Consider the following 25,946-nt stretch of genomic DNA (forward strand, 5'->3'; position numbering starts at 1 on the left):
AGAGGTGGCTGCTACCAGTCCCTTGTGGGTATCGCAATGAGGGAAACATCCACACTGCCTAACGAAGGAAAACGACCAAGCCCCCCGCCCAACCCTGGGGACAGAGGGGGAGTTACTGATCCTTGATCAAGCTGACAGGGAGTAATTTTCGCGCCGTTCGGGCAGGGGGGGGGGGCAGTTAGGGGCAACCAGGCAGGGAGGCAGGTGAGTGATTAGGAGCCAGTGGTCCAGGATTGTGAGAGGGATGTCCCCCAAGGGGTTCCAGATTGGAGAGGGTACAGGCTGGGCTGAGGGGACCCCCTCCCATGCACGAATTTCATGCAGCGGGCCTCTAGTGTTCTATAAAAGTCATCAGTTGAACAGTGAGTGTCTGATCTGAGAATACCCAATCCTGCACCATAATCCCTTCTCCAGGGACCCTGACATGGAACAGTTACAATTGCTGTCAGGTGGTAGTGGATTTTCTCCAACACAGTCCAAAGATGGGAGCCCACGTGGAGCCCTCTCCAGTGAGGAGTCCCGGAGAGCAGCCTCTCCTTTAGTATCAGAGAATCAGCCTTGCATCACAACCTTGAAGCAAGGAAGTGTATTTTCCTCACTCTTCTTATGGGAGTGAGAAAAATCCTGAGGAAATAGCATAAATTAATATGAAAAAACTATCCTGCCAGAGCAAAATCAGGAATAAAGATCTGACAGACATCAGCTCTCTTAAATTATACAAATGACAAACAGCTAAGAAGTGAAATTCAACCATCACTCAACATTAGGTCTTAAATGAACAATTTGATCAAATTGGGTTTGTTTCTTTGTAAGGAAGTGACTTCGAATCCAGAAAAAGTGACTAGTTGTTCAAACCATAGGAGGCCATTTGTATGGAACTTGCATAGAGATGCTAACTCACTGGGTTGAATTCCATATATGTCTCTATGAAGCTTGGGAAACAAATAAGGGAAGCTCATTCACAGATTTAGGTTTCCATAAACAAGATGACAGAGAAAAGGATGAGCTGCTGATGTTTTTCCATTTCACCCTGTGAACATGTTACTCTGGAAATTATCACCGGGCTAAGGTCTTTGGGCTCGCCATAATTAGATTGTTTCTCAAGGAATGCGGCTTCACTGGTGCTTACTTAGTTACTGTTGACCCTGCAGATGCAGGCTGCACAGGGAAAACATACTTCACACAGAGCCCGAGACAATACCAAATATGTACCTGCTGCAATGCCAGCTTCCAGTTCCAAAATGCCAAATCCAAAGGGAAGTATTTCAGATACATCTAAACTCTGATTCACCTCCTTAAACTTAACATAGTTGAAGTGAATAGAGGAAACACATGGAATAATTCTCTATGACTATTCAAACAGGATTCTGTCAATATTTACTGTTTCTGCTGGCGTCATTTGGTATGATATTTGCTTCCTACTTTATTTTCCATAGTCCATGAACCCTTTCTAGTAGGGGCAGTTAACACTGTAATTTCCTTGTTCTGGGATGTATAACTAAAGATATTTATGTAATTTTTTAATCACACCAAATTTAGTAGGTCAATTAGCATCTCCATGATCATCCAGAAGAGTATTCTGTATTTTCAATGCAATATTAAGAGTAGAGTCCTAACCGGTTTGGCTCAGTGGATAGAGCGTCGGCCTGCGGACTCAAGGGTCCCAGGTTCGATTCCGGTCAAGGGCATGTACCTTGGTTGTGGGCACATCCCCAGTAGGGGGTGTGCAGGAGGCAGCTGATCGATGTTTCTCTCTCATTGATGTTTCTAACTCTATCCCTCTCCCTTCCTCTATGTAAAATATCAATAAAATATATTTTAAAAAAAGAGTAGAACACCCTTAAGAATCTTTGGAGCCCTGTTATTTAACTGAAATGAGGTGGCCAAGTAGGCAGTACGATTTTTAAAGAATTGCCTAGCTGGTTTGGCTCAGTGGATAGAGCGTCAGCCTGAGAACTGAAAAGTCCCAGGTTCGATTCCAGTCAAGGGCACATACCCGGGTTGTGGGCTCAATCCCCAGTGGGGGACTTGCAGGAGGCAGGCGATCCATGATTCTCTCTCATCATGGATGTTTCTATCTCTCTCTCCCTCTTCCTTCCTCTCTGAAATCAATAAAAATATATTTTTTTAAAAGATTTTTAAAGAATCTTTCCTTTGTCTGAAATGTTTTATGAGCAACAGTCTTAGATCCTTCTAAGGTATTAACAAAGAGTGTAGCCATTCATCCTGGATTTGATCTTTTCCAGAAGCCATTTTCAAATTTAGTAATTGTTTTAGAGAAATAATTTTATTTCAAACCCACAAGTTCTGACCCTTTTATATTCAATGATTTATTCTCTCTCCTCTCTCTCTCTCTCTCTCTCTCTCTCTCTCTCTCTCTCTCTCTCTTATTCTCCTCACATTTTATTATAGACGATGACATACAAAACAATTTGGAATATTCTGCCTGGAAATACCTTAGCTAGATCATTGAGTTTATCAGGTACATTTCCTCTTTACCACATTACCACAGAGAGTTTGTCAAAACATCACCATAGTTTTGACAAACTCTCTGCCCTCACCTAACTAGGGTCCCCTTTCCTTCATTTTCAATAATATTTTCCTTTAAGGTTTGCTGGCAGCCTCCTTAAGGTGTTCCAGGCTCCCACTAACACTCTATTTGAGACCCTTTGGCTTTCAGTCTCCTTCACACCATTCTGACCCCATCCCACAGTACACAGTTCCAAAGCCATTGCCACAAGTTCAGGTTTTGTTATGGCAATACTCCACTTATAGGTACCAAAATTAGTAGCAATTACCTATTGATACATACATCACCTTAAAATTTAGTGGCTTAAAGCAACAATAATTATTTATTTTGTTCATGAACCTGTAATTTGGGCGGGGCTTAGCAAGGACAACCTCTCTCATGGGATCATCTGGTGTAGCTTGACTGGCAACTGGAGAACCTGCATCAGGATAACTTACTCACATGGTTGGCAGTTTGATGCTGTTCATTGCCTGGGAGTTCAGCCAGGATCAAAGGCTAGAAGTTCCTGTTCTTCTCCACATAGGCCCCTCCTTCCTAAGTACCGTATTTTGGCCTTCCTGACAGCGTGGTAGCTGGGTTCTGAGATTAAGCAACAGGAAAAAAACAAATAGCAGCGCATGGCATTTTTTCATACCCTAACCTTGAGAATCATAGGTAATCACTTCTACCACACTCTATTGTTTGAAGTAGCCAAGAAGTTTCAACCAGTTGAAAGGGGAAGATATATAGACTCTAGCTCTTGATGGGGGAAGTCACAAGGTTTTATAAGAATATGTGGAACTATGGTTGGAAAATAAAATCTGTTAAGCTAAGTAAAACAGGATTGCATAAAGAAATTAATATTTAGGGGAATATTTTTATCACTGATGGAGATGCAAAAAGAGAGTCTCAAAAACAATGGGGAGTCATTGGAAGTCTGAGCAATAGAGGCGAAGGGGTGATAGAACCATATTTGCTTGTAGAACAATCACTCTAACAATATGGGGGAATATGGACTTCAGATAGACTACTATAGGAGGAAGACCTCGTTGGAAAATAGTGCCATAGCTGAGATAAGTAAGAGGGCCTGAACTAAGATATTAGCAGTGAAGATTATTAGATATGAAGGAATTAAACCACCAGGACTTAGTGGAAAGCAGCAAGGTACCTGGCATAAAAAGACAATAAAGATTTGTTAAGCAGAACTGGAAGTTTGGTAGGGCTCTTACTTAGCTATTTCAACAAAGGGGAAATGTAAAACATAATCTAAAATGGCTGTTTCAAATGACATAAGCTTTGCATATAATATTCCCTTGAAAAGAAAGAAATGACATGGCACAATCTATAAATGTATTTTTATGTGCTTAAAATATATAAGTTAAAAAAAACCACCTTAAATATATAAAACTGTTTACATATTTTTTCTCAAGGAGAAGTCAAGTACATATTTTAAAAACGACCTAACCACCAAACCAGAGCTTATTATGAATACTATGAAGTTTTTTAATAGTTACTCTTAGAGATCAACAACATCATTAATTGGAAGTCTTTTTAATTTTTTTACAGAAATAGCTATGAAGTTTTGTACCAATAACTAAAAAAAAATAAAATAAAAAATAGGTGGGCTGAAAAGAAGCACCTTCAGTATATGGGATGTTTTTCTAGCATTGTGCCAGAATATGTTGGAGATGTCTAAATGTTCCTTGTTTAAAGAAGAAAGCAGGAAGTTGGCAGTGGCCATCACCTCTTGCCTGTAATGAGATATCAAGGTCATGAAATACTGATGTCCACACTTCCTGATCATCAGTCTCTAAGATATACAAGTCGTGGTTAAGTGCTATTTCCTTAGCAACCCTCATGACCCAGAGCTGTAAATCCTTCCCAATTGAGAGAAGATGCTGACCGTCCCATTGTAGTGCCTTAAGATATTGTTGTACAGATTATTTGCAGTTTTTACCAGTTGAGTATTTATTTAACTTTAGATTGTTTTTCAGAATTATATTATCTTGAAAATCATCTGGCTGATGCATATCAATTAGATCTCTAGTATTCTGCATGGAAGAACCCCTCAGAAGTAAATAATTATAATGTACTCTGTATATAGTACATTTTATTTGTAATACTTCAATGTTGATATTAAATTGACTTAATTTATTAGCCAGTTTTTCTCAACTTCTGTTAACCCATACCCCACCAGTTCATATGATTTGAAAAGGCTGTGCTTTCTGTAGTTTATATTTCAAAGGAATATTTCTCCAATTGTAAAATTATGAAACTGAATAAAAAGAACACACTCATCCATTCTGCGTGTACGCACACACACACACACACACACACACACACACACACATATTCTGATAATTGCCCTTGCCCAACTAAGAATCTCTATGCTTAGAGGGTTTTTCAAAACTCAGCTTAGTTGTTCATTATTTTTAAAAATGAGAATCAAAGAAAAAGACACAGGAGAATAATGCTAAGAGAATATTATTGTCAAGGGCATTGTTATTAAAAAATAATAAGGGGTTACAAGTAGCCAAAACTAAGGATTCCCGTTGTGTGAAGCTCCAAATCCTTTAAGTAAACAATACAGAGTAATACATCTATCTAATCATTGCCAATTATCCTGATTAACCTTTTATTGTGGTGCCAATTAAATATGTTCTTTAAAATACTAGAAAAGATAAATTTCTGACAAATGTATCTAACATTGAACTTTTCTGAATTAAATAAAGCTAAGTTTTAGGCAGAACAAATCACACAATTTTGATAGTGGTTTATTTAACATCAAGTTGGAATTATGACTGTATTTTCACTTAGATTTGACTCAGATAATCAATATTTTCTTGATATTTTAATTCATTGCTATTATATTTGCTTTGTCATCTATTATTATCATTATCACTACCTCTTGCTGATAGCTCATATTTATTGAGCTCTTCCCAAATGCTACGCAGTATGCTAAATGTCCTTATTACACCTTATTAATCTCCCCACTGAACCAGAGTAGGTGCTATTGTTATTTTCAGGAGAGTAAGGCTAAAACAAGTAAGAAAGCAGCAAAGCTAAGCCTGGATCTGAGGCTTATCTGCTTCTAGATTGGACCTCTTAATGTTTACATTCTTCCACTGCCTTCAGTTATATATGCTTTAGCAATATTTTCTTGTAAAAAGACGTGAACATAGATGTCTCTGGTTTTTAGCAAACTCAGTAGAGACTCAAACGTATAGGTTGGGTCACATACAGAACTGACTTGTTCTGTACAATCTAACAGCATTCACAGGAGAATGACATTTAAAGGGACATTTGTTGGGAAAATGTGGTATTTTTATCCACTCTATCAGATACTCTGATGTACAGATTTGAGGAAGAAAACAATGTGCTCAGAGCAGAAAATTGGGGTTTAAGAAATCTCTCCAGAAGGAAATAATTTCTAGGTTTTGAAGAAATAGAGATAAGAAAAGGAAAAGCAGAACAGAAATGCTGAAATTGAGAACACACTATAAAAGAAATCCATATTATTCTACAAGTACCTGTGGTTGGGATTTTTCCATTATAGAAATATTTCTTCATCAGAAAATTTCTATTCATGCTATTACTGATTCCCCCATTGCCTTCTCCTCATTTCCCTTTATTTTCGTTATTAATTGGAAAGTATTAAGTACTTTAAAGAAAGTTGCTTTGCTGCCAGCTTTGCTATAATTCAGATGATCCATAAACCAAGACATGTTGTAAATGGATGATTATCAGTTTCTCTGATGTCCCACATTGAGTTCCAGCTTGTTGTTTTTATAAAGCCAAGCACTTGGATTTCGGGGGCGGGGGGGGGGGGGGAGAGATTTACCTATGAGTAGACACAAATCCAAAATCTTTGGGACATTAAGCCTATTTTAGAAAAATTGTGAGTGATACTTCGACTGTGGTTTGTAACTCACACAATTTTTGACGATGGGTGAAGTTTTCTTTGCTGTTTACAAATAATTTATGTCAAAATGTACATCTAGATTTAAAAAAATTAAGACCCCTCACAAGATATGGGTTATTCCATTCATTCCCTTTCCCATTATGGGCATTACAGGCAGAATGAACCAAGCTAGGATTCTTCTAGGAAATTAATATCCACTCAAAAAATGGTTTAGGAGCCCTAACTGGTTTGGCTCAGTGGATAGAGCGTCGGCCTGCAGACTGAAGTGTTCCGGGTTCGATTCCGGTCAAGGGCATGTACCTTGGTTGCAGGCACATCCCCAGTGGGGGGTGTGCAGGAGGCAGCTGATCGATGTTTCTCTCTCATCGATGTTTCTAACTCTCTATCCCTCTCCCTTCCTCTCTGTAAAAAATCAATAAAATATTTAAAAAATGGTTTAGGATTACACCTGACACAATTGTGATAGTATTTGTGTTCTACTTTTGGCTTCCTATAGAGCAACTGAAAGATAACAAAAACAACAATAATAAATTGCACTAAGATAAAAACTCTTGTGAATTGTAAAAAAAAAAAAACTTTACTCAAATGCTAGTAGAATGAGCAAATAGTAAAATAAGGTTATAAAAACATTAACGTTGTCATTAGTGCTTTGTACTCAACAGATGTTCATTAAATATATGTTGAATAAATATAATTGTAAAGAGGAAATCACTTGGAATCAACAGTTAAGAACAGTTGTGAAGATATAGGAAAAACAATTGGGGATCCCCTTCAATATAAATGTATGAGATTTGGGAGAGGATATGTCTCAGCAGGTGATGGAACAAGATTTTCAAATGCCTATCATCACTGATGCAACCCGTATCTCCTCACAGGCTGGTGCGACCTGGGTAAAATTCCATTTGTATTCGAAGGCTTATATGAGTGAGCTTATTTTATGTATCTCAATAATAGTGGTATAAGTACTTTAAAACCAAACACAAAAACATTCACAACTGAGGTTTACCTGGTGGTCCCTTGTGAATAATCGAGCAATGTCTGCTGAGGCAGAAGATTGTGATACATGTTTGTGAACTGACTCATCAGATAGCATCTGCTTTGCAATGCCTCAAGGGAATTTGAGAAATAATAAAAAGAATTATATATGATGTTCTGAAACAAAACATGAATTGTCTATGGATGGATTTACTAAACAATTAACTCAAGAACACGAGTAACATACTACAGTGTGTCCAACACAGGTATAACTCTTTTTAACCACCAATCCCTTCCCCAAAGGGATGGTAAGCAATTCCAAATACCAAAGGCTGAAACCAATTCCACTTCTTACAGCTGACCCCCTTCTGCAGCGTCTCCAAAGCTAGTTCTTTCCTTAATGGGTTTCATTCTCTTTCTTGACTGGTTGACTCTGGAAGCACTCAGACTGTCTTTACTTTTCTCAATGTCCGGTTAACACAGTATAAATACTTATTACCTGCTCCGATGAACAACAAAATAGCTCTGCTCATGCTCTTATTGCTGCCACAGGCCTCTCTTGACCACCCTGCTTCCCTGAGGACTTAGGTCATTCCCCTGTGGTTGCCTTCCTATGTGCTATGCTTGCTTTTGTTTTTTACTTTGAACTATGGGCTATAATGAAAAGCTTCCTGTAAGATAACTCCTTAGTGGTAAAATGTCCTTTTTCTGCTGCTTATTTCTCCCTTCGAAGCATCTGGCAGACAGATAGTAAGACCTGCTATTCTAAATCCTTGCTACCAGAAGGAGACAATCTAATTCCTAAGTGTATTGATTATTTCAGAGTTCTAAACAATGTACTTTATTACCTTTTCTGAAAACATGCTGCTATTCATTCTTTCTTTCTATATCCATCTTCCTAAGGGTGGATATCCAGTAAAATTTAATAAGTGAGTGAATAGAGTGAGCAAGTAAGCTAATCATTGTTCACAAAAGATTAGTCTCCGTTGGGGCATCCAAATAGACACTCATGAGGAAATGGACCGATATTTGGTTGATAGGTTTATGTTTGAGTAGTCAAGAGCATTAGCAAAGGTCATCCAGAATAAACTCAGGGTGAGTTACAATATGCATCATGAAAGGAATGATTTTTAGAACCTAAGTTGTCTATAGCTTGCACATATTGTGCTAAGAGCCTGAATTAAGAAGGCATAGAAGCAAAAGTATCTTTTGATGGTGATTTGGAAATTGGGGGTCACTGTGAATGATGATATACATTGTCAATAATGGCAGCTTCTCAGACTTGAAGTACATATTGTTCCTCCAAGAATATTCCGTTGAATTTCAGTAACATTTAAATGATGCATTATGTCAGTTAAGACTGTTTATTCAGCTGGCCATCTTCAACTTTTTTTTAAGACTATATTTTTAGAACAGTGTTAGGTTTATGACACCAGTTTTTTTAAAGGGAAATAATAATGCATGTAAAATAACGAAAAAATATGTTTGGGGGATTCTTGAAGATAGGTATTATTGCCCAGACCCCTCACCTGTCCAAATGGAAGTGTTGCTTAGTAGAATAATAGCCCAAACTGAAGAAGCATAGGTGTGTTTTTTTCTATTTTCCTTCCTGGAAAGGAAGAATTTATAGCAGCTTTAGGAAGTGGAAAGAGTAAAGAATTAAATCTAAGGATCTAAATTTTGTAGTGTTAAATATATGATTGTTGGAATCATGTATGAATATTGAAAGCATTTAATTCACTTATTCTGGCTGCATTCTAAATATATAGTTAAGATGTCTTATCTAATTAATAGCTCCTCTCATACAGTTTTTAAAGTTATATTTGTTACTATGAAGGCAGGCCCTTTACCTGGTTTTCTTTGTTCTCATTATCACAGCTGATGCTTTGGTCCTGGAACATCAGCTTGCATACAGTGTCAATGTGCTCAGCATGAATCAGAAATCTAACGACTTGAACCCCATCGTTTCCACTTCCCATTCTTTAAGACTCTACTCAATCCACATCTCCTTGGTGAAGACTTCTCTGACCATCCAAGGAGTCTTTCGAATTCTATTCTTCTTCTGCATACTTTCCATTTGGCGCTTCCAAACTTACCCATAAATAAAAGTATGCTTTGTTCTTCCACTTAGTTCGTAGACCCTCTCTTATTCATTCCCCCACCCCAGGGGAGAGTATGAACACAGTCCCCCACTAACACAAATTATGCAGTCGAGTATCCCAGATTTGGGGAAATCCAATCCCAAGTGCAAGGGATAAGCCTCCACCTGAAAAACCACCTTCCTGATCATGGCATCTCCCCTGACAAGTAAGTATAGATCTCTCATTCATTTGTTCATAGCAGCTAGCATGATGACTTGAATATAGTAGCTTTCAACAGTTCAAGTACACAAAGGTTTAAAATGGGGAGAGGAAAGATGAAACTAATAGTGCCAAGTTTCATTTTATTTTATTCGTATACTATTAAGTGATTTGCCCACTAGCTCAGCCTATTATTGTAACTGTTACATCTCTAATTTTGATTAGCAAATTCTGGGCATTTTGTATTATCAGAAATGAACTAAATATGGCTACAACGCTGAGTAGTAAAAATCATTGATATGATTATATGCTTATAATATAGGGTGTTTGGTTTTTCCTTGTTATTATTAAAATCAACTAGTTAAATTACTGGGTAATTTTACCACAGAATAAGGTAATATTTTAATGTTTTTTGTATAGTTTAACAGTATATTTTACAGAAAAGTTTTATTTTGCCTCAGATGGCAATCATTAGGACCACAGAACTAGACGAGACCAAGAAGCCTCAGTATGTATCTTTCTCCAGGGTGGTCTAGTCTAAATTGCATTTCAACATCTTCAGGAAAAGAGAATATTAGCCTATTAGGTTATATGCTGTAATTCTTTTGGACTTCATTCATTACTCATCAAATCTAATCCTATTTCTTCATGCTGTAGTTCCAGAAAAGAAACCACTTAAAAACATGTTAGGCAAAATAAATACTTTATTGTTTTAATTTTTTTTTAAGAAATCAGCCTTTGTGTGATAATTCAAACATTTATAAACCTTTTAGATAGTTTTTCAAAGAATATTGTTAACATCTCGACCACTTTTGATTAAAATTTCACACAAAGAAATAGACTAGGAGTTGAAAATTATAAATGCCAAGGGAATAATTCTAATAACATTTGGTTGTTACCTTACATATTTATTTATTAACCCATACATAACCAAATAGGAAGCCATCTTCCTCTCCCCCCGGCCCAAAAAAAACCCAACAGTTTTCAATGGTTAAACTGAACTAAAACCATCTACTGTAAGGAGAACAAATCTAAATTACTTCCATTTTGAAAAAAAACAAAAACAAAACCAGCTTATTTATTTCTACCCATTCAAGTCACAGGCCCCGTTATTTTTGGAAATTCCCTACTATTTAGTCTAAAAGACAGAATAATAAACATCTTACAATAAAGAAGTCTGGACAATGCAAAAAGTACATAGTGTTTAATATAAGACACATTTCCAAAAGAAAAATACTACATAAGCTATAATAAAATTACATTTGTCTTAGGTAAAGTAACAATGCTTACAGTGTAAAAACATTAAGTAGTTGGCAGGAAACCTCATATGAGAATTCTATCTTACTGCTATTAGTAACTTCCTCAAGAACTAAGAGCAAACTTTCACAACAGAACAAATTTTCTTCTTGGAAGAGACACTAATTAACAGCAGTAGAGGGAAAATCATTGGTTGTTTCAAGCTCTCAAAAAACAAATCAGTTATTGCACAGTAAATACCTCATAGAGGTCAGTGTTTAAGGAAGCTAGTCTAAAGAAATATGTTATTTATACGTTGGTTAAATCTGGAAGTTTTCAAGTTTTAAAATTAATTCTACATAGGGAATCCATTGGAAAATATTGACATACAAATAAATATTAGGCTTTTTGAATGGATACAGTTTAGGAGAGAAATAAAGTCAGCAAAGTGCCTAAGTTTCTATGTATGTTTTTTAAAAAGATATGCATAGAAGAAATAAACATTGTACACTGTATACAGCAGCCCAGCTCAGCAGCAAGTATCTTCTGAAGCACAAAAACACCTCCACCAGTGTATATCATAACTCCAATATTACTCAGCTAATATGATCCATGCCAACCTTGGAAAAGAAAAAGAGAACATCAAAATCTTTCAAATATTATTACTAAAAGGTTATTTAAAAGTGAAATGAGAATGTTCTCTAAACACACACACACACACTAAATCCTGTTGTGATCTCTACACGTCTTCCTGAGAGCTAATTCTTTTATCCCTGCTTTGAAAAAGGCCCTGTTAGTTATTTTATGAAATAGTTTACAAAACTATTTTTCTTATTTTCTACAGCTGAAATTATTTTGTATATTTTTATATTACATATTTATATTTTTATATTATAAATATTTATATACATATATATATATTTTTCAAATTATATATTTGTTTCTCATATTCTACTGAATGAATATTTTTAGTTCTGGCATTATTCTACCGAATTGTATTACTGACTTTGTCATTTGAGTATTACTATTAATATATATTTTATAAAATGTAACTAGAGTTATGAGACAAAATTAAAGTTCTTCATTTTTATACCCAAAACACATAAAACAATTCTACATATTATGACATGACTAGATATGGAACTATGGGAAATATTTCTCAGAAGGCAAAAATTGAGAAAGATAACTATGAATTTGTGATTAATTCTCAAAATCGTGGTCCATAAATTATACATCTGAAATACCATTATAGCCAATGCAATTAAAATAAGACTCAGGTTTGAAGGTCCTTATCTCCCCAATTCCAGAATTTGTTTGCTATAATGAAATTTCAGTAAAATGACATAATACAGGGTGGGGCGAAAGTAGATTTACAGTTGTGAGTATGGTAGACACAGAGGTAAATCTTGTATTATTTTCTGTATGAACAATTGTAAAGATACTTCTTTTTTAAAAAATATATTTTATTAATTTTTTTACAGAGAAGAAGGGAGAGGGATAGAGAGTTAGAAACATCGATGAGAGAGAAACATTGATCAGCTGCCTCCTGCACACCCCCTACGGGGGATGTGCCCGTAACCAAGGTACATGCCCTTGACCGGAATCGAACCTGGGACCTTTCAGTCTGCAGGCTGACGCTCTATCCACTGAGCCAAACCAGTTAGGGCTGTAAAGTTACTTCTGTCCTACTCTGTGTAACAATCCCTTGGAGGTTAGTATTATAAGATTTTGACTACATTTCAAAAGGGGCTGTATGTGGCTTTTACACTGTAAGATAATATAGTACATACATTCTAAAAATTAAAATTTTGTTAGAGAAGCAGACCTCTGTACTAAGAAAACAAAGCATTAAAAACTACTTTACATTTATCTAAACAGAGAACATCAGTAAATTTACCTATTAATTCCATTTAATGACTATCTTGCTTAGAATTTGATGCTTTACTTGAAGACACTGCTGCCAGAAGTCCACTCACAATTTCCCGTCTGATTTCCCCAACAATAGACTCTTTAATCTAGAACAGAAACAGAGGAAAATAAGAATTTGGCAATGTAACTGTAATCCATTTCTTGTTTTGAAAAAATCATAAATAGCATTTCATTTCTGCAATCGCCAACTATAAAGAAAGCGGCAACATTCATGTGAAACTTGATGCAATACAGAGGGAGAGGGCAATCACGTTCATCTCTCCTCCAACTCAGACCGGACTTCTAGGTCTGGTCGACCAAAATTCAGACAACTACATTATAAAATATCACATTTCTTAAGTTGAGAACATTAAAAATTTTTACTTTATAGATTAAAAACTTCTATTAAATAATTTGCTTCATAACACAAAATACCTGAAAGAAGTGACTAAATGTTAGATTCACTTTTATGTTTCTGATTAATGTCCACCTTTGTATCGTAGTCAGCAGGATGGTCAAGTGTTCTCATTGTTATGAAAGTCCATTAGTGGCAAAACAATATACAGGTATATGGTCTGAAAGCAGAGTATCTAAAGAAGTTATATGTTGTTCTAAATGTAACATGCATGTTTTAAGTGGAAAGAAATGATCATTTAGCACAGATTACTTTAAAACATGAAAATAAATTACCATAAACTCTAAAAAAATAATTTTCTCTTTAGTTGTATGGTATGTTTGTCACCTGTCTAAAACTTCAGCTTCAAAAAAGATATACATCTCATTTTATTAGTGGAAAGGGCAAATAAAACTATGGCAATGGCAATTCCATCAAGATTTTCTTCTCCAGATGCCTAAACACTGCAAATGCCTATCCGTGTCTTTTTCTCTCCTATGATATAGCATCACCCCAAATAGCCCTCTGTAAAGACTTTAGATGTGTATTTCCTGAAATAAACTGATAATGCCTTCCTAAATTAGCACTGGAGACACTCTCACCCAGCTTTTAAAAATTCTACATTTCCACAGTTTCCTGTCAGCCTGATCTATTTCCTAAAATGTTTCTAAGTACATCCTGAACTCATTCCAATTGAAGTCTTTCCAAAAATAGCTCTGAATTAATCTGTCATGAAAACTGGTACAGCCCGGCCAGTGTGGCTCATGAGTGGTTGGTACTAATGGCAAATGCCTGGATTGTGGGCTCAATCCCCAGTAGGGGGTGTGCAGAAGGCAGCTGATCAATGATTCGCCTTCATTGATGGTTCTATCTTTCTCCCTCTCCCTTCCTTTGAAATCAATAAAAATATATATTTTCTAAAAATCTGGTACATGCACAATATATATATTTACACATAAGTATACAAAGAAACAAATGCTCCTTAGCTACCATCTTCACAGGAATATATTCAAATAAATATGAGCTTCTCATTTTGTCTTCTACCAATATTCTAAACTTTAAACATCACCAAAAGTTTTTGAAGTTCATAGCATTTCAGACTCATTTTTTAAACAAATACATCTAAGACACAAATATTATGAAAACCAGAACTTCTTAGCCACAGTATGCAAGCACAAACACAATGTGTGTTGAATCAAAACCACTGCACACCTGTATTTACAGGAGACAATGAGCAGCATAATCTCTCCAGTTCCCTTGTTCAGTGCAATAATGCAATTTTATTAAATCTTGTCATTCTTCAACATTCAAAAGACAAACTTGTTAAGAAGCATTATTTACAAACCAAAAATGTGTGCCAGCTATCTGGGGAGTAGAGACATTACTGGAGTAAAGCCTAAAGTCTCCACCATCAAGGATGTCATTATCTAGATGGGCACAAAATGAATATTATTCCCTAAAATACTGCAGGGAAAAGTAATTTATTAATTCATTAATGACATAAGGACAGAACAAATTTTGAAAAATGAGAGACCACTTTGGGCTAGAAGAGGAGAAAATAAAAAACATCTCAGAAAACAGCAGACTTTAATGTAACAGATCATGAAAATGGAAAGGTGATCTCAGATGACAGAATAGAAAATTGTAGCAAGAGCACCCTGGATAAGAGGGTGCAAGCCAACAGGAGCCTGGCTGACAAGCTAGTTCCTGCTGGGAGTGGAAATTAGAATAGAAGAATAGAAAGGGTGAGGTCAAGTGGAAAGTGTTTATTACGAGCTACTTCAGGGGCAGGATTGGGTCTCATTTATCAATGGAGTTGGCATAAAATAAGTGCTCAATAAATGTTTGAATGAGTCAATAACAGAGCGAGAGAGACAGAGGGAGAGAGACAGGGAAAGAGCACAACAGTGAGAGACCATATCACACACAAAAGGAAACAGAAAGTAGCAAAAAAAGGACTACAGACTAGCCCTGAAAAACAATAAAATGCCTTTAACAATTTATTGAAGGAATTAATGTACAGACAAATTATTTCTAAAATCCTCCATGTTCCAGAGAGTTTGGAAGGGTTAGGAGTGAGAAAACGCTGGGATGAGTGGTCAAGTTGCCTTTATGAGCACAATTTCCAAAAAGTGAGACAGACTGAAGATAGGTTACTGGAGATTAAGAAAGGAATGCTCACTGGCAATATAAACAGACTGACAGCCAGTCTGAAGTGTGGGGCAACACATCCATTTAATATGCATCTTCTGAGTGCGATCTTCATGGCAGCCATTATTTCAAGGGATCACTAACAGAAGTTATAGTAAGAACACAGGCAAGCTGGGCATTTACCAAAATACATGTTTAAAGCATGTCAGATGAACGGTAATGAAGATAGTAAAAGGCATAAATCAAGCCTAGGAACTTCAATAAACCAAGGACAACTCTCTAAACACAAAGCAATCTATGTTTACGCTTTGACGTTTAATTCTGTTGTATTTGCTACTATGGGCACATGTTCACTCATTCTCTTCAGTAATCTTTTTATTTCTTTACTTAAAAGAAAAGCAAGTAAACAGTTTCAGGCTACTGACTACATACATCATGGACCACCAGGGAAAATTCCAGGAGAGTGCACTTTCCCCCACTACAACATACACAATCTGCACAGATAAGGGGTACCTTTAATCTGACAAAAGCTTAGTTACTGAAGGAGCATATTAAACATTTGTTTGAAAGGACCTTCTATACTGTCCTTCAAAATAAGAATTCCACTGTACTAACACATTATAAGTAATGAAAGCACTTGTTTTAAAAACTTCAGATATGGTGAAATGATGGAAGCAAAGGCCTGACCGACATCATTGTTTTCATGCACCCAAGAGTGCAATAAGAAAACTTCCCTGAAAGTTGTCTGCCAAACATGCTTAATCCTCGTCTGCAAAACTGTTCAACACAAGCTTAAGGCTTGTTTCCTGAATAGTGGCTTTGTTAATGGGTAGGGGGGCCAGAATTTACTGGAAGACAGAATCTAATTTAATTTTCTTGGTACCTAAAACAATAAGCTTTAAAAAAAATTAGAATTCAGTACCAAGTGAATTTAGGTGAAAAGTGTATGGATTTGAAATTAAAGTGCTTCAAAATAGTTTTTCTTTTTAAAGTAGTTTATTGATATTTAGAGAGAGAGGGAGGGAGAAAAAAGAAACATCGGTGTGTGAGAGCACATCGATTGGCTGCCTCTTGCACAGCCCCTAGTTGGGAATGGCTGCCTCCTGCACACACCCACCAGGCATCAAGCCCAAAACCTGGGCACCTGCCCTGACCGGGAATCCAACTAGCAACCTTTCAGTGCATGGGATGACGCCCAACCAGTTGAGCCACACTGGCCAGGGCAGTTTATTTTCTTAAATACACCAATACTCCTCTTTCACATTGTTTGATCTATACATTTTGTTTAGTAAGTTGCTTTTTGTTTTCTTTTCTTCTTTTGTAGACAATAAGGATAAATGTTAAGCCCAATTTCCTCCAAACATTCCAAATTCTGACTTAGGGAGTGTCTAATTAACAGTTTTAATAACAAATTCTGAATAGTTTTGAAGCATTTGCCTTGCATGTCAGTTTAAATATCTTCAAATTATAAAATCTTCTACATTTCATGGGAGGTTCTTATAGATGTTTAAGTAGTTCTCTAGAACCAAGAGAACACCACCAACTTCCTACATGCTATGTTCTGAGTCAAAGATGAATGCTCTCGCCTAGGAATCACTTACTCCTAAGAAATTACACAGCACACAGCAGGCCATCCATTAATGACTTTTAAAATGAGGACCCAAATGTGCAATAAGGGAGTATTTGTAACAAATTAGTAATATAAAGGAAAACTTTCAAACCAAAGCAAGCTAAAGGGAACAAAAATATCACATTTCTAAGGTGGAAAAAAAGTACCTTAAAACTTACTTCCTTAGTTAACAAATAATAGTGTGAAGAAAAATAATTACTTAATTTCACTCAAAAATTGATCTTTGACATGAAACATATAAATAAGAATAGATAATTGGTCATACCTAACTGAGAAAGTTGCACGTACAGAGCTTGATAAACGCTAGTTGGCCACAACCAACTTACAAAAATAACTACATCTGTAAGACAAGTAACTTTATAGAATTAAGATCTTTCAAACTTTAATTTGTTACCTCATGTCAGGAAAATAAATTACATACATCCAGTGTCTCCTGCTATGCTTGTTCTGAAAATGTGAGTTTGTCTCACACATGACTGAAATATTAGGAAACAACTTGATCTCCCTTTTTTTGTTTGTTGTTGTTTTTTAAATATATTTTTATTGATTTCAGAGAGGAAGAGATAGGAAGAGAGAGATAGAAACATCAATGATGAGAGAGAATTACTGAACGGCTGCCTCCTACAAGCCCCCTACTGGGGATTGAGCCCACAACCCAGGCATGTGCCCCTGACTGGAATCAAACCTGGGACCCTTTAGTTTGCAGGCTGATGCTCTAACCACTAATCCAAACTAGCTAGGGCTCCCTTTTAAAATATATATACAATTATTTACTACCTGATCCTAGTGCCCAAAACAGTTTTTTTGCTAATTTTCTTAATTAACTTTCAACCTCTGACTACTTACCTTCCTAATTTTTTGTGGTCCTTTTGGTTACTAGAACTATGGTTAAACGCTTCAGGTTTGACCACTGTCATCCTTCAGGATAAACCTTTTCATTCTGTATTTCTATATTTGAGCAACTCATATAATTTCCATATTTCTCCACCCACTAAACCAAACAGACCAAATTATTTATACTTATTAAAGTCACAACACCAACTTCTCATGTAAATTGACATTATCCTGGAAGAGACCTAAATTATAATCTCTCATTTCACAAATGCAGAAACAGATCTAAAGAGCATGTCACATGTTTATCTATTTCGAACTCTAAAAACACCTTCTTTGCCAGAGTGAACACAGAATTGCAATTATTTCACACTGCAGTAATGAGATTTACAAAAATGCCATTACAAACATTACAAAAATATTTCAATAGACATAAGCTGGACCAAAGGGAAGGTTAATTTAAAAGCTCTATGAAAATTACTGAATACAGTGAATCAAAGGAATATCTTATAAATAATTAATGTTTAGATACAACCTCCTCCAACATATATCACCCAATAAATTAAGCATGGATTTTACTCACCTCCCGTATGACTTGCTGCAATTCATCTTGCTCTACATTTTTATGCATTTCCTCAGCAGTTGGCATCAATGGGATTTTTCCATACCCTTCTTCCACTTCAGATTTAAGTCCTACAGCCTCTAAGGGTTCTTCAGCTGCACCAACTTCCTCAGAACTTTCCACTTCTGGAGGCGAATGCACAGAGCCTGTTCTAGAAGGAGCAGTTGGCGTGAGGGCCACTGATGCTCGGAATACCTTCTTGCTTGGTACCCGATGGGTCTTGGGTTTGTGCGCCGAGTCACCAGAAGGTAGTCCAGTTCTTCTACTAGGATGAAAGGGACTAGAACATGCAGAAGATGACTCTGATGTTGCTTGGGAGAAAACAGATTCTGAGCTTTCTCCAGGGGGAATGTCAAATCTCATTTCCCCAAGTCCCAGGCCCAATTCGGACTTTAGGTATGACTGTTCCCGCATCAGTTCAGTGACCTGGAGATCAGAAAAATTATTAATTCTTCTCTCTTGAAATTAAGATCATTGGTTAAAAAAATTAAAGTCCTAGCTGTATTGCCAAAAGTCAGTTAACTTGTAAGGCATGATTCTAACTCATTCATTTAGTAACAACTTAATTTCATTTGCAACAATAGCAAAGAAAATGTAAATTCTTAGTGAGATCAAGCCATAAAATGTGTAACTAGAATAACTGGTGGGATGAAATTTTACTTGTTACCACATGGTTGTGTCCAAATTACTTATAAGGAAGAGTAACTAGTGAAAAACAAAATCGCTTCTTATGCTTTTGCCCCCAAATAAAACTAATTTGTTTAATGTATGCTAAAAAATCAGACTTTTGCTCAAAAAGTAGTCTTCTTAGAGATCCAATTAACTAAAGGACATGGAATCAGACTGTAAAAGAACATTTACCCTGGAGTATAAATTAAATATTTTTATAATCATTATCTCCTGTAGGCCATAAAGATAAATCAATTATGCAATTAAATGGCTTCCTAGTGGCCTAAGGTAGTAAGGGAGTTTCTGAAGTCCCAAACTCACTTCCAATCAATTTAAATAACTCAGCAAATTCTGTGTTTAAAAAGTATCTCATCTACACTAGGGAAGTTGTGTGTTTATGAAATGTTCTATCATTCCCTTCCCCCATGATTTAAAGGAGAGAGGCTTACTGGTTCCATTACATTCAATGGAGAAGGGCATGACAAGTTATCAGCGCTTCTACTGCCACACATTCCCTGAAAAAGTAAAAACAATTATATATATATACATTTACATATTTTTTTCAAACTGCAACTGTTTTATAATAAAATAAATTAGCTAATTATTACTCTAATGCATTCCTATGTCACCCTCAACTGTCATGGGAACCTATAAAATGTGCTACTGCAATTGAAGGTGCATACATCACACTACTGTCACCAACACACATTTCTCAGAATAAATCAAAACCTTTTATAGAAAATGATACCATTGATATAGAATATTCTTATTCTATGCTATTCATTTATATGTGTACACACACATTCCTATTCTATTGATTTTTACCATATGTGCACATATGCATATGAGTGTGTGGTAATCATCCACTTAGTTATAAGAAATCAAATATGTTGTTCCGGTGAAAGAGAAAAGTTCACTATTTCAGCATTTCAAAGCAATGTATTCTACAACTGCAAAGGTATCAGCAAAAATAAGACTACAACTTTTGAAATTCAAATTTGATAAAAGGAACATGAAAAGTATAAAGAGTGGTACTTTTATAAATATAAAGTGTTTCTTTTCATTCTCTTTGATATACGTTTTTTGCCTTTACAAAGACCTCATGTGATTCCTTAAAAAAACATAAAGAATAGAAAAGGATCCAGAATAAAGGAAAAGCTTAAAGAAAGTAGTTATTTATTCAAAGGCAAGAACGGGCAAAAAAACTGAAATATATATTTGTGTTCTTTACAATCGCATGCAGTAACTAAAAGCTAAATGTCAGAGATTAACCCACTATCACTTTAAAACCCCTAAACTTTTGTATTGCTGCTTATTTTCTATTATTCAAAATTATGATTAAAATTTTTCAGTGTATTTCTAAATATACTATTTAAGAAAGTAATCACAATGTGTACATTCAACTAATTTGGGGAAGACTCCTTAAACGTACTCCATGCTTCTAATGCCATTAAAACAAGTGTTTTTAAGTTAAGGCATTTGTCTGAAATTATGTGGAACACTATAAGCAAATCCTTACTAGAGCTACTGACAATGCCCGGGTACCTACCACCAGTGCCGAGGAGCGGAAGGGAGAAGAAATGTGCCTGACGCGCAGCTGCTCCTCCAGGCCCAGCAGACGCTCCTCCAGCTGTAGCTCCAGGTCTTCAAGTTCCATTCGGACTGAATTTCGCAAACTCTGGAGCTGATCAACTTCATACCTAATGGTAGGGGGACAGGCACAACGTTTGAATAAAGCAGTCTGGGGATTCAGTCACCATTCTCTCACCAGCTATCAGAAGGCAGTGAAATTCCAAGTTCTAGAAACTGGCGCAACAGCAAATGCCAACAGGTGTGACCACCAGAACAACTGTTCTTTCTCTCTTTAGCCTTTCTCACAAATATCCCCAACACTGAAAACATGACAGCCACTACCTTCCTTAACGCATTGAAAGCAGGGAAGTGTACTTAGGAATTTTATCTACACTGGTTCACAAAATAGGTAAAGGGTACACAGCAGTAGAAATAAAGCCTAGCTTTATAGAGAAAAGTTGGCAATGCTTTTTAGAATAGAAAACATTTTGAGTCACATTAAGACAAAATGAACTTTTACCTTTCCTCCTCAGTCATATGATGATAAACCATGGTTTGCTGACGCAGCATCGCCAATTCTAAGTCCATCATTTGCGTTCTAAACAAATTCAGGCTCCGCCTCATTACTTGGAGCTCCTGAAAAGTATTCTAAAATACAACGAAAGAAAATTATACTTCTAAATCACAGAAGTCATTTTGTACACAGTGATTTCAGTAAGAACTTACTTCATAAAGAGGTAGCACAGATGATTTCTGAGGACTGTATGGAGCAGCAGCAAGGTCAGGTCCTCTCATCATAGGGTACTTCAAAAAAAGTGAAAGGATGGTTACAAATCAATGTCAGAGTGACTATTCCCAATTTATTTGAAGTATTAAAAGTATGAGTGTGAGGCCTTCATGTCTTTCTCTTTGAGGCAAAAATAATAAAAACAAAACTTCGTATTGTGAGCAAGAGCCAAATCAATCAGTCCCTCATTCTACCTACTCCTCCCATCTGTCCCAGGGATAAGTCAGTCTATTTGGAACGAGGCTGAAGCAAAGGAACACAAATAGTTCATCTATGTCTTACAGGACTTCCCTCTTGCCTTAAGAAAGTAGAAAAACAAAACTCATAGAAGCAATAGCAAGTGTCATTCTGAAATAACAGAACTATTGATTTGAATGGAGAGAGTAGCAATCCATCATCACTCATTCTTAGACGTCTGAGCATCTGCTATACGTCACTATTTTAGGCAGCGAAGAAAAAAGATAAAAGGCAGTCCCAGCCTTTTAGTGTTCGTTCTCACAGTGTAAGAAAGAAAGAAAAGAGAACTTAAAAAAATTATACTACTGGGGTGGAGGGGAGTGTTATGTTAGAAACATACAAAAATCCAGATTAGGGGAGTACACAACCTCAACGGTGCTGACACCTGACACAACTATTTAGGGGCCTGCATGCAGTCCACTAACAGTTGGAGCTCACACATAAGGAATAAGTCTGGAGATACAGGCAGAGTCCAGGTCATGAAGAGCATCTGTCTCCTGAGGTGGGAGTGGAAATTAATTGAGTTACTGAAGGGACATCTGAGAGGAGAAGACGACATTGAGGGTAGAACAAGCTGGCCTAGAAAGAAAGTCGCAGGGAGACAGGACCCTGGGAATCCCCAGTTTCACGCAATTACAGTTGAAAGGTTAAATGTCTCACTCACGGACAGAACTACATTTTGTACACAGGAAGACAAACACCCACATTCTGGTTAGACTGAAAATCACTGGAGGCAGTACATTACTACATAACTTGAAAAGTCACAACTTCAGTTTTTACTTTCAAAGTGGCTTCCTGTCTACAGTCACCATGGTAGAGATCTACTATGCACATCCTAGGCCACTTGACGCCTTGCTGAACACACTGATCCTTGCATTACAGTCGCTTTCTTCATTTCCTTAACTGTCTGAATGTAAATAGTTCAGAAAGAGATACAGAAAGGAAATGTGAAATATGAAAGGCAAACCTGAGGACAATTTACTTATTTTCAGAGCTTTTTAGGGGGAATTATTTCCAGCCCACTAACAGTTCTTTAAGTGACAAGACACATAAGACCATTTTAATTCAAATTCACAGTTTACCTGATTTTTTTTCCTTTTCTGGGGTAGTTTCGGTCTTTGAACCCAGTGGAAGCAGACTAACGCTGCGCCAGGAGACCAGCCTCAGGAGTCAGTGGGTGAAGGGGAAAGCTTAGTCAGAGAGCTACGAGCAGAACCAGAGCACACGGCGACACTCAGGCCAAGGGCACGCACACTGAGAAAGAAGAGGTGGTGAACACTGTCCACTGGCAGAGAGAAGGAGAGAGAGTACTTGAGAGGGAAGATTTTTTAAATAACAGGGACAACCTAAGACAAAAACAATGGAGCAGAGGCTAAAGAAGGAAGGACACTAATGGACAAAATCTCTTTAGAAGGGAGATTATGAGCAGAAAATTAACCTTGGTCAGCGTTAGAGCTGTTTCTGAGACAGGAAGAAGGAGTATAGGAGGAGAGCAGGTATAGATAAGTATAGGCATGGAAGACAATGAAGATGAGGAGGTTCATGCCTAATGCCTCTTAGCCTCTCAGTGAATTAAGAGGTGCTCAGATCAATAAAATAAATAAGTTAAGATACACTTTTTCTCATACCTGTGAAAGATTCTGCAGTGAGTTTCTAATATCATGCAATACTCTTCGCAACTGCATTTCGATGGCAGAAGGAGGGTTCACAGAGCCTGATCGGTAAGGGTAGGCAGCGTGTCTATGTGAGTAAGAACACCCGAGAGAGGGCGTGAAGGCACTGCAGGTGGCGCCGGATATGTTGGGGACACTGCGAGTGCTCAGAGTCCTCATGTGCTCACAGAGGGGCCGATCCTGCCACTCGGAGTGAAGGGAGTGAAGGGAGCAGGTGGACTGAGATATAGGTGCTGGAGCATAGAGGGAACAGGTGGGAGTCCTTTGATGATGACACTCCTCCGACTGGCTCGCCTCCCTCGGAGAGGTTTCTGAATCTTTCTTCCCAGAGGACGAAGAGATGAAAATAGTGGATTTGACTACAGACTGACCATCATGCTCAACCGCCTCGTTTTCTAATTTCTGTTCCTCTTCAGGTGTGTACTTATAGGTGAAGGAGGGTGGACTGCATCTGGTCTCTTTTCCTGGGGACAATCGAACATTGACAGAGGACACAACCCTGACAGGGCTCAGTAAGGTGGTTGGTAAAGACTGAGACCTTCTAAGAGGGTAGCCAGCTTTGGCAAGTAAGTACCTCTGTTTTAACAGGTCTTTTGATTTTATCAAGCTACGCCCTGCTCTTTGATTAGACAGACCACATATCTTCATTTGAGCTCTTTGCAAAGCTGTATTAACTCTGTCCACAGAAGAGGGAAGCCCAGTTTTCGTTTCAGAGCCCTTCTCACTGCCTTTAGCTTCAATAGAAGCCAATGATTTAAGGATATGGTGTGTGGTATACTGCACAAATTCACATTCAATGCTTTTATCCACGTCACTTTCAGCACTTTCCTCCCTCAGCAGTTCCTCTGGCTGTGCTGGAGACGAATCCTCTTTCGTTTCAGTAACTTCAGTAAGGTGATCCCCCGCGCTACAGGTGGACTCCTTATTTCCTGTATTCTCAACTGTCTCGCACTGGGGGGAATCCTGGCTATCTGACCTTTTGTCAGCAACTGCTGCTGTCTTCCCGCTTCCCTTGGGAAGAGGCATGAGAGACTCCTCCTCAGGCTCATTAAAATAAGGCTGGTCGCGTGCTGTTGGCGTGGCAAGGTTTTCACCAAATGAAGTGACTGTTGTCTCACTGTCACAACTATCAGCACTACTCCCCATGGCTTGCAACGATTCGTGAACCTGTGAGAGGAAAACAGGTGGAAGGATGAAAAATTCAAATAAGTATCATTCCCGAAATGCCAGAGATATGATGCGTCTATATGGTCCACCTCTGCTGTGACCCGGGTGCTGTTCAAAACTGCTTATACCACCCTAGTCAGCAATCCCTCCAATTTCTCACCAAGATTATTCCAGACCTTTACAACACCCTTAAATTCCTTTTTCAACACCCATCTCATTTTCTTCCAGCACATGACACTGCCTCTGAGAAAATGGACAAAAATTGCTTAACTTTCTTCCCCAATACCTACAGACTTCCCATACCTCTTGCCATCACTCCCTCCTCTCCGTTTTGAAAGGAAACTGTGTCTCTTTTTTCAAAACTAAACCCTCCAACCTGTCCTTCTGATCACATCCTCTCCGGGATGAGGGTACTTCCCCAAAGTTTCATCCCATATTTTTCTGCATCCAACTCTCTTCTCACAGAGCCCTTCCCTAAAAACTTCCCTAAGCCACTGCCATATGAAAAAGACAAAAAGATCTACCACCCTTAAGCTATCATCGTAACTTAAAAGGACAGTTAACATTCATATCTTCTCTTCCTTATCATCGATTTACTCTCCAATTGCACTTTTGCCTCATTTACTGCATCAGAATTGCTCACTCAACTACTCAATTTCCAAACAACCAAATTCTCACCTTTGCACTCTGATGGCCATAGCTTTCCTTTGAAAAGTTTCTCCTCCATCTCCCAATTTTTCTGCCCACTGAATTATTCTTTCGGAGTTACCACAGACACTTCTCTTATATTTCTACCCCAATGCTGTTTCTAAAGGCTCTTTTGGGGGTTCTCTTTTACTATTAATCTAACTTTAAAATTTGTGTATAGGTGTTTTAAACACTTTTCACATAAATTCTGTGTACTGCACACATAGACTGTATGTTCCTTGAGAATAAAGATGTGTTTAACTCTTGGGTTATCTAACATACTCTCACATAAAAGTCACATAATAATCAGCAAGCTATGGATCCACACTTAATGTTGGTTATTAAATAAATGCTTATTGGAAAATACTAAAACACAATGATGGTAAAAAATAAGAAAAATAACAAACTAGGATAATGATTAAAATAGCCTATTTAATGGTGGTCCAAAAAGAAAGATTTTTTTTTTGTTTTTTTTTTTTTTTTGCTGTTGTTAAATATTTGTCAGAGAGAGATGAAGAATTAGTGAAACCTAAAAGCTGTAGCCAAACACTTAGATTACATCTGCATCCCAGAAAATGTTTTATTCTTATTGTCATTTGAAAAATAAAGATATCACAGATTGAATCTTGAAATACATAGCTACTTAAAAATCACCTAAATATGAAGTTAATCATAG

At 37.1% G+C, this 25,946-nt stretch overlaps 1 protein-coding gene, 1 long non-coding RNA gene and 1 pseudogene across 7 annotated transcripts in view; all 3 read right to left on the reverse strand.

Annotated features, from left to right (window-relative positions):
• Window positions 1–8,988, reverse strand: part of LOC106694648 — an 11,651-nt gene extending 2,663 nt beyond the window's left edge. The window contains exons 1-2 of one of the 3 annotated variants that reach the window (XR_001345681.2): window positions 8,936–8,988; window positions 2,972–3,109 (exon numbers count right to left, since the gene is read on the reverse strand). This is a non-coding gene — a long non-coding RNA (uncharacterized LOC106694648). Of the gene's footprint in view, window positions 1–2,971; window positions 3,110–4,148; window positions 4,278–7,437; window positions 7,528–8,935 lie in introns of those variants that run through there. The other 2 variants (XR_001345682.2, XR_002826331.1) reach the window with 2 other exon arrangements.
• A 582-nt stretch (window positions 8,989–9,570) lies between these two features.
• On the reverse strand, window positions 9,571–9,721 carry LOC111823624 (annotated as a pseudogene).
• A 671-nt stretch (window positions 9,722–10,392) lies between these two features.
• SSFA2 (sperm specific antigen 2) overlaps window positions 10,393–25,946 on the reverse strand; it is a 36,825-nt gene continuing 21,271 nt past the window's right edge. For 2 of the 4 annotated variants that reach the window (XM_023744385.1, XM_023744380.1), the window contains exons 10-17: window positions 23,372–24,583; window positions 21,446–21,523; window positions 21,240–21,367; window positions 20,697–20,847; window positions 19,597–19,662; window positions 18,440–18,904; window positions 12,840–12,957; window positions 10,393–11,562 (exon numbers count right to left, since the gene is read on the reverse strand). In XM_023744385.1, the coding sequence (XP_023600153.1) occupies window positions 12,853–12,957; window positions 18,440–18,904; window positions 19,597–19,662; window positions 20,697–20,847; window positions 21,240–21,367; window positions 21,446–21,523; window positions 23,372–24,583 (2,205 nt within the window). In that variant the 3' untranslated portion in view covers window positions 10,393–11,562; window positions 12,840–12,852. The remainder of the gene's footprint in view (window positions 11,563–12,839; window positions 12,958–18,439; window positions 18,905–19,596; window positions 19,663–20,696; window positions 20,848–21,239; window positions 21,368–21,445; window positions 21,524–23,371; window positions 24,584–25,946) is intronic. The other 2 variants (XM_014467430.2, XM_023744386.1) reach the window with 2 other exon arrangements.

The sequence above is a fragment of the Myotis lucifugus genome, unplaced genomic scaffold (genome assembly GCF_000147115.1).
Source record: "Myotis lucifugus unplaced genomic scaffold, Myoluc2.0 scaffold_5, whole genome shotgun sequence".
Lineage (NCBI taxonomy): Eukaryota > Metazoa > Chordata > Mammalia > Chiroptera > Vespertilionidae > Myotis > Myotis lucifugus.